This window comes from Cynoglossus semilaevis, chromosome 17 (genome assembly GCF_000523025.1).
Source record: "Cynoglossus semilaevis isolate Cse_v1.0 chromosome 17, Cse_v1.0, whole genome shotgun sequence".
Classification (NCBI taxonomy): Eukaryota; Metazoa; Chordata; class Actinopteri; order Pleuronectiformes; family Cynoglossidae; genus Cynoglossus; species Cynoglossus semilaevis.
This window is the reverse complement of record NC_024323.1, coordinates 11,052,116-11,072,179: the sequence shown is the minus strand read 5'-3', so window position 1 is coordinate 11,072,179 and position 20,064 is coordinate 11,052,116. Positions and strand designations below refer to the sequence as shown.

At 41.4% G+C, this 20,064-nt stretch overlaps 1 protein-coding gene across 2 annotated transcripts in view; it reads right to left on the bottom strand.

Annotated features, from left to right (window-relative positions):
• The window catches only part of cacna1ha (calcium channel, voltage-dependent, T type, alpha 1H subunit a), an 88,945-nt gene that overhangs the window by 18,791 nt on the left and 50,090 nt on the right, over window positions 1-20,064 (bottom strand). For both annotated transcript variants that reach the window (XM_017040620.2, XM_025064275.1), the window contains 3 exons: window positions 3,016-3,127; window positions 2,530-2,663; window positions 2,014-2,111 (listed from right to left, as the gene is read on the bottom strand). In XM_017040620.2, coding sequence (XP_016896109.1) covers window positions 2,014-2,111; window positions 2,530-2,663; window positions 3,016-3,127 — 344 coding nt within the window. The remainder of the gene's footprint in view (window positions 1-2,013; window positions 2,112-2,529; window positions 2,664-3,015; window positions 3,128-20,064) is intronic.

Here is a 20,064-nt window from a genome sequence, read left to right as displayed (position 1 = left end):
ACCCATCCTGGACCACAGGTTTTAATAAATAATAAATAGAAATTTAAACATGTAGCTGAAATATGTTGACTTTTAAAACCCAACCAATGGCCCTGATTGGACCAAGGGTCCTCACCAGAAATGTGAAGAAACGCAATTCACTGGTAGAAACGTTTTCTGCATTTTACTACCGAGAGTGAAAATGGTTTTTAAGAATGGATCGATCTGTTGTCACATTCGTTTCCTGAGTGACAATACATCCTGTCACTGTTGTTTTATTTCAGACTATTGTTGAAAATGTTTTTTTTTTTTTTTTTTTGGCTACAGTCAATAGAAGTGAGTGAGTGTCTGTGTGTAAACACCAGCAGTCAGTTGGTGGAGGTTTTGCAGAACTCCTCAGATGAAGCAGCCTGATAAACACGGAAAAAACAAGCAGCGCTGCTCATGGTTTCTAGGCCGCGGCAAGAAAAAGTGTTTAACATCTGTCCAACAAATATTTCCTATCCACTTAGGGAAGGATAAACAAAGTAGACAGAGTGATAGCAGACTGCTTAGAAATAAACAGATCCCAAACCGACAGAAGGAACGACCTCAGCCTGAGTGTGAGTTTGAGCCGGGATCAAAAACTCACTGTCACTGTCAAAGTCAGGAAAGTCAAGGAGTGTCGTTGTGTGAAAAGTTCATAATAAGTGTTAAGAATGATCAGTTTTAAATGAAATAAAAGTCAATTGGAGAGTAAAAAACTGAAGGGCCTCATAAATAAAACTAAATGTTATCAGCATAAATACTGATCTTTTGTATTTTGTAAATATAAATCTAAATGAGGCAACTTAGATTCTGTTGAAAAAAAGAATAGGAACCTTTTTGAAAGTACCATGTTTTAAAAAACATAAAAGTAGGTTTTTAAAATTTCAGTGCTGAGGCTTGAGGTTAGCTTTGTTTCTTCGTGTCTCCAGCTGCACAGACCTTGATCTCAGTGTCTCAGATAAAAACCCTCTGTTCACCCTCGCTGCACTTCTGCTCTCAAAACTTGTTACAATAATTCAGGTCTCGCTTCACCTCGTACGTGGTTCCGAATATCATTCCTCAGGTCTGTTGTTAGATTACAAATGAGGTCAAATCTAATCTTGAGCTGAGTTTTTGTCTCCACCAGAGGAAGACAATGAATTAGTGTGTCCAAAGTCATTGTTGCGATGATGTTTTTGGCCACTGGCAGACGACCTGTCACTGGACGCTCTGCTTAACTGTCCTTTTATAGCTGTAATGACATTCATTTACCTGTCAAGATATTCTGATTGGTTTAACACCAGGACATTTTAAAAGTTCAAGAGTCTAAAACTTTACTGGCTGTTTTTTTTACGATCGGCCCAAACACACTGTGTAACGCAAACAGCCAGACATCGAGCTCATCCGTGATCCTGGCGACAAAACAGTTTGGGAATAGAAAAAAAAAAGAATGTTTTTGTTCAAATTTCTGGCCATAAACGTCTAAAAAAGGTAAAATAAACAAAATGACTGCAGCGAGAACTCAACACACGTCGTTCTTGCCTCGCCCCTAATGGATGCTGGGTTGATAATTCTGCATGTTGTTATGACACTATTGTCTGCCTTTCCTCTTCGGCTGGTGAATCATCGCCACTTCTGTCACAGAGCTTTTAGGAAAATGACAAATAATGTGTAAGTTCGCTCACAGCGCAACCTGGAGACGTGAGACTTAAAGCCTTTGGATCATGAGCCAATTTACTGTTGGCTGATTCGAGTACACACAAGGAAATACTTAGCTGTGAAGGCTACCAGGAAGACTTCAAATCAGCAACAAGTGCTTATCGTCTCATAAAAGCATCATGTTTCGTCACACCTTTTACAGCAGGGATTCAAAAAGTGGGGTGTGGGCCCCTCCTGGGGGTCGCAGCTCTATTGCTGAGGGACAAATCGTGCAGGGATGAATCCATCTGATTCTAAAACTACTCCTTTCATCCAATCAGGTGGGAACACTCAGCCATTCTCAAAAGACTGTGTGTGTTACTGACTTACTCGGAACTCTGTTGATGGCCCGCAGAGGCCTGAGCACTCTGACGGTACGGATGGCCGACAGACTGGCGTTGTGGCCGTCCAGAGAGTACTCCAACATCCTGAGGACACATGTATCAGTTAGGTTCATATTCAAGCAGTCCCTGCATTCTTAATACTGTCACTGACTGTGGTTCCAGTCTGTGGAGATACATTATTTATTGTACTTTCATTAGAAATGTCTGTTTGTAATAAAAATGAGAAAAAAAGTAAAAATGATCTCAATAAAGCCTGAAGTTGGGATGTTAATGTAATGTATTCCACTCTGTGTGCAGCCTGACTCTGCTCTGCTCAGTGACAGTGTCATATGCTGCAGTACAAACTTTCTAGCCCTAATAAAGTCAGTGTGTGAGTGTGTGTATCTGTCAGGAGAAAAAAAAAGTTTTTTTCTGATTGTTTGTTTTTTATGCAGAAGGGTTACCATTCAGCTACAGGTGACACAAATAACAATGGATCAACAAAGCATCATGGGACACCCACCCTGCCATGACGATGACAAAGTCGAGTTGGTTCCATTTGTCTCCAAGGTAACAGTTGGGCCCGAAGATTCCCAGGGCCACCATCTTGATGACCATTTCCACAGCGAAGAACACGAAAATACAGTCATCCAACGCCTGTCGAAGGCACACCAAAAAAAAAAAAGATAATTAAAGCAAAATAAAACCTGACTGAAGAATAACTGTCAGTTACAGATTTTAGGGTTTTTTGTATCAGCTAATTCAGATTCAACTATAAATATTTGCCAGTTACACATACAGTATTTTTTCAGGGACAGTTAAGAAGCTATACTGTGTTCTAAATACGGTTGTGGTTGAAACTGGTTAAAAAACCAGTGAATATATTTTTTTAAAGATATCTGTGAAATAGGACATGCATGTTGTATTTCCCACACCAGATCAGAACCTGCTTCTTTAAGACTGAAGTTTTTCCCTAATTCTGTTTTTATATTTGTATGTTTTTACTAACCTGCAGGATTCTGCACCACTCTGACTGACAGGTCACATCCTCACAGGGCTGGAACATCCCCAGAGTCACACAGTTGAGCAGGATCACCAGCATGGACACGTGTTCAAACCACGTGCAGGAGAAGGTTAAGGTAAACACACAGGATAGACACACACACACACACACAAAATAAACATGACAATACTGAAAGTGACACGCACTGCATGGAACAGTCACAGCTCAGGCGTGACACACTGCATGGAACAGTCACAGCTCAGGCGATCCACTGCCGTACTAAACCTAACATGTTAGCTTAATGCACAGCCGACTGTAACAGGAGTCGACGCCGGTACGTATTTTTCGTTTGTTGCCCATAAAACTGCTTTGGTTTTGCAGTTTAGTTGTGCTTGGACGCAATTACCCAGAGACTTTGTTGAGTTCGACATGAGACAAACGAGGAACTGAGATCCACCATAAGTGTATGGGAGTAAACAAAGCTGCCATTACCACACTGTAAATGATGCTACAGGAGGATGGGAGTGAGTCTAATGCACCTCATTGGTCTAATAATGCTGGTCCAAATTAGAGGCTTTTATACAAATAATCATTTAAATGGATTCATGTCTATTGTCCATCCTGCAGCAGAGGACACTAATGTTGACTAATGACAGAAGTAATTGCCAAACAATAGTGCGAGCAAGTACCAATAATGGATTCAGAGTTGTCCTGTCATCTAAACCATTCATTTCAGTCATCTATCTACTCTGTTCTGGATGAGCCGCACATATAGAATCACTTTGGCATGATGACGAACTCATCAGTGTTTTTAAACGATAATTTTGGTAAATATCATACATTTCTTCGCAGTCTATCATCAGCGTATAAAGAACAAAAAAGTTAAAGAATATAAGCAGTCTATCATCAGAGTATAAAGAACAAAAAAGTTAAAGAATATAGAGGTATGGGAGAAGTAGAACAAGAACAAGTGGAGTTTTTTTTTTCTCAAGTTTTCTGTCTGGCTTGTTTCCCAGATACAAGTACATACTCTGCAGTGATACTTCGGGTGCACTTGGAGTTGCAGTACTGTAGTATTCCCCGGGTGTAGTATAAGGTGTTACAAGGTGTATTCTCAATACACACACAAACAAAAGTGCATGCATGAATACTAAGTGAAGAATTAGGTTTTGTTGAACTTAAAAGACACACGCGTACACGTACATATCAGTAAGAAAGTACTTCTTAGCCTTCTCTTCTGTAGTCACTCCTCAGTGAAGCCACTGCTTCTCTCTCTCTGTACTGGCTGTATCTTGCAGTAACATTGTCAGACTATCCAGTCATGAGCTGGATTCCTGCTCTGATTTTCCACTCTATCTTTATGAAACCAGTGACGCCACTGGAATACTCACTGTGTACTTTCGTGTACGTACTTCCACCTTTTGTGCATTCAGCCCAGCCTACAGTATCAGCTGAATTGAGTTATAAAATAGCCTCAGCTCTGCTGCTGCCAACCACAGTAAGCCTGACACTGTAGTACTACGTACTATGATTTTTTTATTCTCCTCATTTACAATGGATGTCCTTCCAATGAAAGGCTGCAACAATCAAGAGAAGAACAAACAACTCCAAAGTTTAGGTTGTATCCACAACACAACGCTGCCAAGTTCTTGTAATCTTTACTGCAGTGTATGTTGTCGTTAGAACTGTTTAAGAACTGAATCGATGCCATTAATCATGCACTGCTTATCTAAGGGACATTTGCACAACAGATAACTTTGGTATTTTGTACAAAAAAAACCCACTTAAAACTACTCTGAATAAAAAGTTCCAACCTTTAAAGAAAAGTTAAAGTTGTTCAAATGACGAGCTGCAGAAATTACATCATTTTTAATAAAGGTACTGTTTATTTTTTAAACCTAATTTAGTGTGTAAATGACACAGTTCTGGTGATAAATCAGTCGTGTTCATGCAGAGATGACGGTTTCATCCATTTTGATTCTAACCCAGGTTCAACAAAGGTTTTATATGAGTGATGTCGATTCCATCAACATTTTTAATTAAATTATTTTTGTTGTTGTTAAAAATAGAGCCGTCCAATTTCCGTAACCGACTATTAGTGACAGTTTAGTACAGTTTAGGTGAAAACTTTAAGACAATTAGAAAGGCAGACACAGATGTGGAGATAAAAACCCAAATATTCCTATCTGCAGCACAGCAGCAGCTACTGCTGTTCTGTCTTTCCAGTACTGCATTCCACCTCTGAATCTTTTAGTGGGATGCCACTGAATATTTCAGTGATATGCAGCTCTGGCCTGTAAAGGCCTTCTTTTACCTGTGGTCAATATAACTGAAGTGATAGTATAGGGGAGATTTAAAATACAATTCTTAAACCCAAAAAGTTAAGAGAAATGTCAACGTACATGGTAAAACTGATCTTAAATCAATTGAAAATGTTTTCACCTTTAAAATATACAGTGAAAAAAAATAAAAATCTGTGATTCGTCTTCTTTCCTCTGGGAGCAGTTGGCTATTTCCGTCTTCAAAGCCATACAACTGGCAGGAAGCCTGAGAAATAAAGGGTACAGTGAGTGGGTCCAGTTCAGAGGACTGGTTCCCACAGGGACCGGGGTTAGGACTGCTGGTTTGACTCGGAGGTCCGCAGACTACAAATAGGTCCACGGTGTACTCGGTCTGACTAATGTGCAGAGCTGCGCTCTTTAAAACAGTCCACACAACAATAATATAAATTGGTTTGAAAACATCTTATGTAAAAGAGAATCAGTATGCAGGAACACGTGCTCTCAGACATCACACGTTAGCAGTGTAAGGTCGCTCCTCACTTCTCAGATGAAAGATACAGTATAATCTCCAGCAGAATTAAAATGAGAGATTTGAATATTCAGCAGATCCTTCACCCTTGTTGTTCTCCGTGTCCCTGTGCTCTGCTTCCTCTAATTCCTCTCTAATCTTCACAGTCAACACCTCCTGAGCCCCCTTCTGTCTTTAGCTCTCTCCCACACACACACACACACCCGCAGAGGGACGTATGCATGCGAGCGCGCACACACATATAGAGTACGTGTCCTAGAAAAGACTCTGTGACTCTCTGCTGCACAGGGATGGGAACAGAACTGGGCTGTTGTTTAACTTCATGTTTTCCCGGCGTTCCTGCACATGCTCAGTGCTCCTCAGCCCAGCCTTACAGTGATGTAACGCTGCTACAGGCAAGATCAACTATAGGGTACAGTCGGTGCCGACGGTCAAGTTAACCAGTCTCACTGGTTAAGGTCAAGTTATATCTCGGTGCTGAGCAATCACATGACATCACTGTTGTGTCACATGGTGGTCTAGTGTGTTTTTATTGTAAAATAAAATGAACAGTGGTCTCATGCGTGTGTTTTTATTGTAAAATAAAATGAATAAAAATTGTCATCTTACATATTTCAGCAAAATAATTATATGAAATGCTGAGACTGTTCTGGTCAAAGTTTCTCCAGAAAATAAATAAAGTAGTTCCTCTGAGCAGGACTTCAACGTAGATGCAGATTTTAAAAAGTAAAACTTGACATTCAGCAGCAGTTTCTATTCTCATACCCTTTGTCCATGTTTGTAGTCAACTAATCATCCTCGGGGAAAAAAAGAAAATGAAATCCCAGATCAGGTTGCAACAGGAAGGGACAAGTTTTTATGTGGACTCCCACTGAGAAACTGACAGCCCAAAGAGATACACCAACTTCAACTGTATGAGCTGCACTCATCCACATCAACAATGGCTACATTGTTATAGTTAATGAAAAGGTTAATGTTGATTTTTTAGTTTTAATTCCATTTAAAAAAAGATGTTTGTAAACATGTGTCGCTGTACGTCTTTATATAAATAAAATGTTCTACAATAAAAGGTTTGTACGATACAATCAGCAAAGCTCGGTTCAACTGGTTCCACATTCTGTCATAGTAATGTCTCACACCTACGGCAACTGTGATAACACTCACACAGAGCGACTACAGTAAGTGAATATATACACACCAACACAAATGCCCAGTGTCTGTATGCAAATGTGTTTTCATGATGCAGTACTGATTCCAGGGTTCTTTTTATTTCATCTTTTTTTCACTCTGTGCTGCTGGGCTTGAAAACCACACAGGGGACTGCACATATGCATGTGTGTGTGTGTGTGTGTGTGTGTGTGTGTGTATTCTTGGTAATGCAAAACAACTCCCCTACACAATCCATTAGGCTTCCACAGATGCAGAAAAGCATGACAACGCTGTACAGATCAGCCTGCAGCAGATGAACTGTCAAGACTGTGTCAGCGTATACCAGAGGTGGCAGCACCGAGTACAGGGAATATGTAAGAGGCTGCAGTAAACAGTACTCCAGGAGCAGACCTCATCATCATGTATTCACAGTCAGTGTTGTGTATTGTTAAAAAAAAACATTAATGTGCAGTTAGAAGGAACTCACTACAGTTAACATTGTTTTGGATGGGTTTTTTTTTTGTTTGTTTGTTATTTGTTTTTGTTTTTTTGCATGCCTTTTCAACGTTTCTGATTACAGGGGGAAAAAGCCAGTAGGTGGCACTAATGCAACTTAAAAGATGCAGATCTACTCTTATAAACTAAGAGATGAGGCAGGATGGAAGAGCAGATGGAGTTAGCTTAGCTTAGCCAAGATATTCATTGGTCTCAGATGCTAACGTTGAGCTCAACAGTATGAAAATAAATGCCAGAATATTTCAGTCTGCCTTCATCGTCTCGATCTGACGGCCCTCTCCTGTTAAACGCTGAGACATTTTAGTGGTTGAAAAATCAGGGTTCGTTTCCTTCCATCATAGTGGTTCTGGTACCATCCCAGTAGCTTCATCGCCGGCTCTCAGTTCATGATCAGAACGTATCTGTAAATCTTGTGGAACGCTCAGCTCTCTGTTCTTTGGGAGACCATAAATTCCCCCTGTCTCTGAGCTGTATTTTTGTTTGGCGTTGAGCCCGTACAAAAAGACAAATCTTCTCAGGTTGTAAAAACGATGACATAATGTAACCAGATGACATCGTTCGTCCACTTTGTCCTTTTCTTACCACTGCAACCCCAACCAGCATCTCTAGGAAATCTAGCTTTAAATAATGGTCCCAGTTTGTGGTCACAGTTTTCCTAACCCCGTGGCTGCTGCCTGGAGGTTACTGCTCGCTGCTCCTGTGTCAGGAGGAATTCCTCAGCCGAGAGGATTCATTTCAACTCGCTGTTTTTGCTTTTGTTTGTCTCATTCCAACCAATTTGGACCCAAAGGAGAGGCAGTTAGTGTGAGAGGGTCAGATCGGGGAACATTCAGAGTACATGGCCTGGAGGGAAATCTATACACACACACACACACACACACACACACGCGGATAAATACATGGAGAATGAAAAAGCAAGCACACCAGAGGGAGAAGGAAACAGACAGAGGGGGAAAAAAGAATGGATTTATGTACAGTATGCTGGGAAGTGCATTCATTAATTATGAAATGTTTGATGTTGACTGCACGGTCTAAACAACTGCTAAAAATGTACATTATTCCATTTATTCATGCCATAAGCATTGACTTGATGTGGTTTTCAGTGACAGTTTGAGATTTCAGTCTGAGAGATCTGTCAATCTGCACATCGCCCTCCAAATACTTTCACCTCCTCTCTACGTTTGCAGTCCCTGCAGACACGCCCTCTTTTTTTCATGCAGCAGAATCAAACCCCTAACCCCCCACGTCCCCTTCCATTAAATCAGAACAAACTCAATCACCTCAGATCAAATAATCACATCCCGCGAGCGGGATCTTTTACAGCGTGACTGAATGTGTGCTGGGCATGTATTGACCAGCACACAGGCCTACAACACACATCCGACCCAACAGTCGGATGTGCTGTATGAAAATCTAGATCATAATTCAGGGATTCTGGAACCCTGAAAAAAAGTGCCACTGCCCTCTGTTGGTGATGGGTTAAAAGCAGAGGTCACATTTGGTTGTGTGCTGTGTCACAATGACAAGTAGTTCAGTTTGAATGACTATCTGATGGTTGTCCTGGAATTCATTGATGAGTAAATAAATACCTGGGAAACGTCAGATAGTCATCCCAGCTGAATAAACAGCCTGTCAATTAGGCTCTTTGGTTATTTAGCTCTAAACTGATTCTACTTCCTGTTTACCCTCTTATCGCTCATCTCAAAACGTTCTTGTGACTCTCTAGAACCACATCCTCCTCCACTCCCTGTTTCACACCCCCCACATCCTCCATTCATCAATTCCTTTGAAAAACTTCACCACTTATGGATGATTTTTTACAACTAAACACAAAGATATGTAAATAAATGTTGCTTCTCTGCTCGGGACGCAGATGGCATCTCAGAAACGAGACACACAACACACCTGAACAAAAGGAATCCCAAGGTGAGACTCTCTGTACTTTGGAGCTGGTCCCATCATGTGCACATGCTGTTTGGTGGGAGTGTGTGTCGGTATGTGTACACGTGTGTGTTTGTGTGTGTGTGTGATGAAGAGGAAAGAGGGGAAAGACAGAGGGAGAGATCCAGGGAGCTGGAAATAGAGCAGCTGCATAATGGGGCCTGGCCTGAGTTCTACAACACACACACACACACACACAAGGCTACTAGACGTACAGTACATCATGGTACAGTTGTTCAGACCGACCTCGAGGCGTTGGCTCCTCTACAACACAGTTGATCACCACAACAAGTCGTTGAATAAATCTGATGTTGTGGAGCTCAGCGACAGTGATGCCTTCACTGTTGTAGGAAAAAAGATTAGCTCTTGAGAAGGAAAATTAAATATGGCTCCGTCTGCTCCTCTCCAGTGTCACCTAAACTGTACAGCACTATTTCCATGTTTAAATAAACAAATGAACACAGACACTCTCGGTTCAATAACCCTGTGACCACAGTCAGAGGAATTAGCATCATTCGCTCTAAGGCAGTTGTTTTATTCAACTGAAACTATTGTAATAAGAACAAATCTTCTTTGTCCCTTTTGTTAAAATATCTCCAAACCCTGACATTGTTCAGCTACTTGATCTGTTACTTATTCTTCTTCTAGTATTAGACTGAAGTATCAGACACCCCTAATTGCGAGGAAAAACGATTTAAAACACTTGTAAGTTCACAATTAAATTTCAGTCAGGTGCAAATAACGTGCAACTTCAGCGTCGCAGAGTCAGGAGACGAAGGCTCGATTGTTGTCGGTGCGACTGCTTCGAGGGTTCTCGTTCACATTAATTACTGTCTTCTTTGTCCCGGTGAAATGTGGATTTTCTTTTGTGCGTCAACGAGTCCATGTCTGTGGTTGATTACAGCAGCGAGGAGGGCCACTTTCATCATGTATGGTGTTCTCTCTCTCTCCTCTCTCGCTGTATGACACAGATTCTGCCCAAATTCTGGTTGCTTAGTAACCAACCACAGTCCATGGATTCCAACAAAAAGTGTCCACCGAGACAAAAAAGGAAGGGAAAAAAAAGTGTTATCTTTTGTGTCTTTTGTCAGCGTTTTTGCTCCGTGTGTTTACATTTACTTCGAATCTCCTCTTCTCCTTTCATGTTTTCCTGCCCCCCATCTCTCTCCCTAAACTTGTCTCACGCTCCATATTCCCAAGGGATTCCTGGTGGGGTTGGAATCACTTCCCTCTCATTTCCTTTCAGTTTTTTTAATGTCTCTTCTCTTCATGCCAACTACATATCCACAATACATGCGATATAATCCAGCTATAATCCATCTTGTATGAGTTATAATCTCCTCATACACAGTACACACACACACACGTGTATTGTCAGCCTCTCCCCTTTAAGGTAATTCTTATCGATGCAGTTTAAGTGACAGGTTTCAGTTGCAGAGGAACAAACGTTTTATGTTTACTCTCGACCTTTGTTTTAACAAATTAAAACTGCGGCCGCTGCGTCTGTGACGGATAGAAAACGAGCTGCTGAACACGTCCAGTTAATGTGCAGCACTGTTTCACCGCTCGGGTTCAAGTGTTTGCTGTGGAGCCTCATGGCTCTCCTGAGGACCACAGTGCTGACCCCACAGTATAAGTCTTACTGCTGTGGTGTGTTTCATACATCAGCATTGCTGACTGTTAAACTGTGTGCTGGGCTTACACCGGCAAATATTGGCTGGAGGCAGAGTCGCTGGGTGAGGGAAGGGGAGGAACAAATGAGAGGGGGAGCAAATCTTTTATTATTTACAATCACCATATCTGGGGTTATGTGAAGGTATAAACCCTCCAGCTGGGCTGTTTCATCAAATGGTTTCTCCTCATGAACCGGCCGTTTCTGTCGCCTTAAGAAGTGAACAGGAAGGCGACAAATTATAGATTTATGACTATGACAAATACAGAATAGGTGGAATTAAATAAATCTGATCAGACAAAAAAAAAACATTGCTGATGCGTGGACTTACCTGCTTAAAAAAATGACCACCATGATGTGAGAGTGTAATGTCTGAGCTGAAACCTGGTTAGCATTATGTTGCTAACATTAAAAACTGGAACACTCCGGTCAACCTGGCTTTATCTGTACATCACTCAGTCTCAGCTTCTTTTATTTCCACCACATATAAAGCTTCCCTCTCCTGAATCTAGAACGACGAGCATTTGTTTCCAGCTACAGTACAACACTGATATGAAAACTAACAAATTATCTTCAAATTGACAAAACACAAAAAAGGCTCCTGAAACAAACCCAAAAGGTCAAAGCTTATTTTTGGTTGTATTTCCCTTTTCTACCAGATGGCCGTGTGCCCTGTCCTGCCTGGCAACATATGGACATCCAGACCTGAGCCAGAGCTTCACACATTTTTCTGACACACCCACACACAGATACTGTACATATTTCCTTCCAAATGTGAATTTCAAACACCTATAGACACAGACACAAAGCACCGATGCCAGGTGGAAACATGTGTTTCTATACAACCATCCACACACCTTACACCAATATCCTTATGCTCACTCGTGTGTGTGTGTGTGTGTGTGTGTGACATCACCGCCTCCATGGTTAGCTAATACATAAGCCATCCTTCAGGTCCTTATCTCATGTCTGTGTTTTATTAGTGCAAAAGATAATGACTGTGGAACATTAAACTGTGGAACACCATCAGTATGAGTTACATGTTTGGCATTTAGCCTTTGTTGTTTTTGTACTAAAAAGGAAAGATGAAGAACCTTTGTGTGCTGCTCAAGCTGCCGTCAGCTGTTGATATTTAAAGAGATTTAAACACATTATTTTTTAAATTCTTTTACACTAACATCAGCGTTCATTTCCATATAAGGTAAATTGTCCAAAGGTTAATCCAAACAGCTTAATATTTCTTATTTCTACTATGTGCACATCGAGGAGTCATGTAGTCAAGTATTTATCTGACATGTTTTATAAAGAGAAAACACTTGATTCTGCTACGTGTGTTGAGCTTATCTTGATATACAAAAGACCAATAAGACAATACTTAGTGGAAGTGATGGAGCCATTGAGGGGTCCTGCTTTTACACTATCTATATAGTGCTGTGAGTGTGGTGACATATCAGGTCATACACCTCAGTCAACCAAGTCAGCCTTTGCTTTTATATTTAAGTTAAAGTAGGTTTTTATTCCGAACCTTGCACTGGGTTCTTTCCTCTGTTGTTTTGCACCACATCTCATCAAGAAAACTGGTTCACCTGAGAGCACGTGCTGCAAGACAAACAAAACAATGAAGAAAAAAAAAAAAAACAGCACAAAAATAACCTCACCTCGATGCTGCAGAAAAGTTTCAAGCTAAGGATCAGAATTTGGAGTTGGAGTAATTGCCTAAAGGGGCAACAGAAACTTTTGTGTCCCTTGTGGTTCCTGTGTGGTCACTGCTGTGAGGATGCAGCAGACGCCAAAGGCAGATAAGGACAAAGATGTTTTTCTCCCAGCTGTATACAAGAAAAAAAAAAACACCAAACGCTGTTCTTTTACATTGTAAAATAAATTTGACATTTTTATACAAAAGCCGCGTCTCCCAGTGGACGAGGGAATTACACAGTAAGAGTGAGAGCTTATGGGATTTACAAGAATAAAAGAAGAGCAGTTTTTCTTTAGCCTCCCTACATTGTCCAATCAGTTTTGACATCGTAATTACATGTTTAATCTCAGTTGTCTTTTTTCAGGATTACGGGGAATTATATTACATTCTAAACCTTATCCCCCCCCCCACCCCTCACCCCCAACAAAAAGAGTGTAACTTTAACCTCAACATTTATTGAAATGACTTTTCCTTTTGGACAATTGGAGCTGAATCCTAACTACTAGTCGGCAAATACCTTGGCAAATAACTGTAACGTTAGCATCAAAGTGTAGCATCAACCAAAACTCCATTAAATTATAGCTTTCTGTTCCCCTAACAGTCATGACTCCTGACAGGCTCTGATCAGCAGCACAACCTCAGCCTGATTTGCAGTCTAGGACATTTTGTTTTCAAACCAAATGGCTAAACTCTTTAGCTAAAGCCACAAAATGTGAGCAAATGTAATTGAATTTGTTTTCATATTTGCAGGTCATGTTACCATAGGAACCAGAGTTCCTCGCAGCACATCCTTCGTTGCACACACATTTCTGCACGTTCCTGCAGAGTGTTTGGTCTACTTATCCGACCGAAGGCTGTTAGATTGGTGTAAAATATGTTGATCTCAGTCAGTGGGTACACGCGCCGAGGAAGAACACAGCTTGTCCTGTAAGTGTAATTTATTATCCGCAATTACGGCAGTTAAAGTAAGCATGTTCCCCGTTTCCCCCCTGGGCTTCACTGTCTGTTGATGTTGATCTACAAGGACCTCTCCTGTCGTCATAAACACTGCAGTACGAGTACGTCAGGGCAATACAGAGGACATTACTCTGGGGTAGAATTTAGTTAACGCACCAATACATCTCTGGGAAATTCTTATCAAGAACTGCAAGAAAATAAAGTATTTTTCTGTATTAAAATATGTGGAATATGAGTGAGTTGTTCCTCCTGTGTTAGGGTCAGATGAATTTAATGAAAGAGTTTATTCATGTTCACGGGATTACATGGGATTACATGAACTTCTTTCCTAAAATCTCTACTTTCCCCTCCTCTTTAATGTCCAGTTTGATTATTAAATATAATAATCTTTCAGAAGCAGCTTTAAATCACTGACCGACTGCTGCAGTAAAAAAAGAACTTCATCAGTTTCTGCATTTTACATTGACCCAAATGTAAAACGACTGCATCAATAGTCAGGTAGCCATCAGAACATGGGTGTCAAACACTAGGCCTGCGGCCACGTCTGACCACGTTGGGGCGCTGGAGCCAATCGCAGCAGTCAGAGGTCAAAGGTGATGCAACAAGTCCACATATCTACTTATTATTAAAACAGCTGAGGGAACCCTCTGGTAAAGTTGTTCACTCATGAATTAAACCAATATATTTCCTTTAATTTAGTACATTTATAAATTAACCTTGACTTGACATAAAATAATCAGAACTCAGAGGGACAGAGCTTCACTGAGTGGTTGAAGTGAATGTGAAACTTTGTTCTCCAGTCCTCTCTCCAGCCTCTGCAGTAGAACAGACCTGGCAGGTGGAGGTGGTTCAGCAATTTCCCAAAACAGCAGGCACTTCATGTTTTCCCTTCGTCATCTGTCTATAAATGGCACAGATTGCACCCTGCGGAGCTAATCTTAAACCATCACAAAATACTGCGGCTCCAGCTGGGCTGGCTCTTTATTTCAGGTACGTTAGCATAGCACTAATGCTTGTAGATTGTATTACAGTTTAATCCAAGTCATGAGGAGCTAATGGACAGTAACTCCATCACAATAAAAGTATTTTTATGAATTACAGAACAGCTGGTGCTGTGGGTGAGATTATGGTTCTGCGACCCCCCCTCCCATGACCATTTTTTTTTACAGCATCACTTACTCCAGCAAATGGCAACTTAGACAACCACTCATGCAGCCAAAGCCAATTCCTGGTTTAGCATTTGGTTGGAAACTAAGGCAGGGTTAAAATGACCACCAGCAAATATAAATGATTTAATTTACAAACTGAATGAACTTGAAAGAGTTTCTTTGAAATAAAGTGGTAGAGTCTTTAAAAACTGAGTTTCTTTGAAATAAAGTGGTAGAGTCACACAGCTAGGTGTGTCCCTCAGGTCGTACCATGTGACTCATACAACATCCCATGTTGTGTTTCTGTGATAGAATATTATTCCAAGGTTCGAGATATTTCCGTGTGCGTAGTTGCAGGGTTTTAAGGTGGCATCGTTTCACAGGAAGTCACGGACGATATTTCTCATGTAATAACTCTCATAGCACTGCTCAGCGCTCGCTAGCCCGCTGTGATCAGCAAACAGTAAGATAACACTAATTACAACAACCTTGGCAACCGACAGGATGCACCGACAGCGGGTATCACAGATCGTCATGGCGATCCATGCGTGGCGTCACGGTGTAGGAGAGAGTTAATATTTAACCGATGTAAATATGACATGCACTGTTAGGACAGGAGGCACGTGTTTGTCGCGGCGCGCCAGCGTGCCGTGTTTGTGCACGTGTGCGGAACAAATTGTTGAATGCATCCACCGCGGAAATACACCAATGCACTCCACGCTGACAAAACAGACCATAAGACGACTAAAAAATTGCCATGGAAACAAGGCAGGCGTGCACTGCTTCACAAAGATCAGACAGGAATATTTTGGCATCAGATGCTAACTTGTACTTGTTCTGCTTTTTCCTTAAATGGAACATTTTCTGGCACGTGCCAAATGTCATAAAGTGAATATTTGTTACAGACTAAAATAAAACAAATGTTTTTGTAAATATATCACAGCCTGAATGAAGAACTGAACAAAAACAGGTCCAATAAAACAATATACGACAGCTTGGTTTTTTTTTATCAAACTATTCAACAGTTGGCGGTCATTTTACACCAGCTGTTTATAAAAGGTGAAATAACTGACATCGTCATTTCACACACCAACCACACAAAACCACTGCTGTGATTCAAGTTGAACAACAAGAAAATCTGACATTCGATTCCAATAATTGGGAGAGAAAAAAAAAAGAATTGCTGAACGAGACCAAGGTAATCAATGAAACAAACACAACAGAAACAGCTGTGCGCAACAAAGAGGAACAGTGTGTGTGTGTGTGTGTGTGTGTGTGTGCGCACTACCACACCTTCTCATGCTGGTGTGGTGTGTTTAACAGCCCCACTGTTTGAGGATTAGCTTTGTAAACATTGTTTTCTGCAGCCTGGAGCCTCGTACAAACAACTGCTCATTTGAGCGAGATCGTGCACACACACACACACACACAGACACACACAGACACACACACACAGACACACACAGACATAGACACACACAGACACACACACACAGACACACACAGACACACACACACAGACACACACATTTGTCAGGAAAGTGCTTTAACTTTTATTTACATTTTTTATTTTTTATTGATATGTCAATAAATGTGGTCATCATTATTAAACCTCACTTCCTGGTTGGAAAGGAAGTCACTGACTAAGTCATCAAGGAAAGTTGACTACATTAAAGCCCCTGGTAACATGTGCACAAAACTCCAAACCAAACTAGAGAAAACACAAACCTGGGCCTAAGTCAGAAACACATGTGTATGTACACACACACACACACACACACACACACATATACACACAAACGGCATCCTTTACCAAGCGTTCCCTCTCTTCTCCTCCCACTGTTATGTCCGCGCTCACAACTTGGCACGTTTTTCCTGTTCTTCTTGTTGGTAATACCTTTATTTATCTTACATCATTTTTATGCTCCTTCAACATCGGCTTCATGTTTCCCTCCGGCTTTGAATCTAAACCAAGTCGCAAGTGTTTCCTGTGCATGGCAGAGGAGAAATGCGGAGCTGAGATGAACAGCAAATACAATCTGACAACGCATTCATTACTTACTGCCCTCACTGGGCTGCTGTGTGCACCAACACACACTCACAGAGCCAGGAGTCAACCATCTTTGTATGAAGAGGAAGAACAATACGCTTCATCTTTAGATTTTTCCCCAAATCAATATGGACCGGCATTGGAGCCAGTGTTTAAATACCATTTGGGACAATTTAAAAAAAAAAAGCATTGTTATCAAAGTGTGTACTCGGATCCAAACCAAGATCCAGACCTAGGCCAAACATCACCACTGTTCTGTAACCCTCTTTTTGTTCCAGACCAGACTGTTAGCATGACACCGTGTACACGTGTATCACGTCTACTTTTAAGGACAACACGTCGACTTCTGTGCCCGTGCTGACGGGGTGGGAGGGTAAAAAAACAAGGGGCTTAAAAATGACTGGAGCTCAAGCTGCAGTTCCTATAGAAACAGTAAAAGTAAGTGCAGCAGCTACTCTCTCTCTATGTCTCTCTCTCTCTATGTCTCTCTCAATGAGCCATACCATAATACTCTGGCTGGTGTGGGTGGACAGACAACAACTGCAGGAGCCTTTTCGCAGTGTGCTCTGTCTGCATATAGCTTCTTAGGAAAAAGAAAATGCAGACACAAAAGGGGCCTCACGATGAGGCGACGAGCGGTTGGTGCTCTTGCCTTACAGTGAGAAGTGAAGATCCACGGTTCGATTCTTGGTTGATATAGGAATATATATGTATATGTATATATGTATGTATATGTGTGTAGTAAAAATTACTATCGTCGGAAGTGATTTACAAAAAGAATAGTGAAAGAATTCGTCCTTAATCAACTGTTTAATCTACTTTCCCACTTTAATCGCAAACACAAACAGGAACATTTGCAGAAGGAGACATTTTTCACGACGATCAGAGTTAACACGAGCACAGTTGCTCTTTTGCTGATAGAGAAGCTCGTTAAAAATCCCAGTATTATCCTTCAATTATACTTCAATGCTTCTGTCACTAATGAAGTTGAACTCGTGGTCAGAAGATTCCTACCCGCAGTCGTCTGCTGCTTGATTTAATTTGCCGTCTCAGTTGGAGACACCACCAGCAGACACATGCTCTTCTAATTTCCCAATTAAAACTGAGAAGCATGTAATCAAAGATGAATTAAAAACACGGTAATTACTCTCTACGAGTGAAGAACTAACATTTAGAAACTTCCGACTTCCTTAATATCCCCTACCTGACGTGAGGTGTTTCACGTCTCCTCTTATCTTTTCAACACCACCAGGCAGTTTAACGAGGACTTGTTCCCGAGCGGAAAACTGCCAGAACTTTCATCGGAGCGGCTGTCAATCACAGGGCATCCGAATGTGAACGCAGAGGCTTAAGCTGGAGTTTAAATAAACCGAGGCTTCGTAGGTGGAACAGTTTTGGGTGGTGAAGCAGGTTGGTTCAGAAAAGAGACTGAGAAGATACCAATCATCTTGGTTAGTCATCAATATTGTTGTGATCAATATTTAACGTATCTGTTGTCTGCATGTTTAGAGCTAACCAACACTATGGCTACTTAGACAGTTGTCATGCGCTGTAGATATGAAACAGACCATGTTTCTTTGTACTTGTAGCACTGTTTTGAGCGTGATATAAAAAACTAGAAAAGATTATTTTCCACACATTATCAGTTACAGCAGCGGTGGCTGAAGTGTCCTCTCACTTGTACACTATCACAGTGCTAACAGCACAGCTACTGTTTATATCTTGAATTCAATTGGCATCCGCCTTCAAAGACATTCTTCAAGATGGTTTTGGCCGTCCACCAGACGCCCCGTGTCGGTTGACCACCGCTGTATTTGTTCTCTTTTATCCTCAACTTCTCTCTCCGTCCCCACTTGCTCTCCACCGTCCCCACTATCTGTCTTTATCTCTCTCTTCCCGTCCAGGAGCTGTCACACGCTTGAGGAAACTAAACAGACGTCGGCAGCACCACTTGACAGCCCCCTGCTGTCAGTGTGTGCAGCAGGAGGCCATGAGTGTGGAGCAGGGACCGTGTTGTGGATCAGGCAGCGTGATGTTCTCAGTGGAGCAGGTACGACGGCGTTCAAGCACACAAACAAGTCGGACCTCGGGCTGAAGGACGGCTTAGTGGGGGATATTTTTTTTCTTTTTTTTGTCCTCACATGTGTGTTTGTGTACAATGTACTGTAAGTACTGTTGATACTCATACAGATTGAGTAATAAAGTGAAGTGTTTGTCAGTTTACAAATTCTTCTTCCATGAATGAGGTTGGTGAAAAAAAAAGTTATTTATGCTGAAAATGTCACAACCAGGCAGAAATGAACCGCTGTGTAAAGTCAAAGTGACAGAAAATAATGGTGACTCTTTTTTTTACACATCTACACACACACACACACACACACACATACACACACACGCGGCAGCTCTGTGTTCTCTCTGCATGAACTCCTCACACCGTAGTAAAGTTAAAGGTCAGCTCTGTTTGTGGTCCTGGAGATAAATCAGCTCCCATCACATCAGTGTGTGTTTATATTTGTGCACCACACACACACACACACACACACACACATGCATTTGCTGTTGAATATAAAGAGAAACAATTGCAAGGAAAATGATTAAAGAAGTCATTTGTCATAATGCTCACATGTTTATTGGCAGAACGAAACACACACACACACACACACACACACACACACAAATAATAAAGGAGTGTGTGTGTGTGTGTGTGTGTGTGTGCGCATTCATGTCTGTGTGAGACGCAGCTGTGGAGTCTTAATGTCACATTCATCTCCCCTGTAACAGACACTTATTGTTGAATGAAGGACATTCTTTTTCTCTGCCTCCTCCCCCCACCTCCAGGACACAGTGAGTTACACGGCCCCTCTGCCTTTTACTTTAAAAGTTAGAAAAAGCGTCAGTGCTCGCGCTGCTGGGAGAATCATTGGAACGCCTGGCGTCGCCTTTTCCTCGAGTCACGACGATTTATACGATCGCTCCCGTAAAGACAGAAGAAATGAGACGGGGTTAAAGGACGGTGAACACCGAGAGGGTGGATTTCAATCAGGGGAGGAAATACGAGGTGAAAGAGAAATGTGATCTTTAATAGGCTTTATGGTGAATCATGGAAGGCAGCATT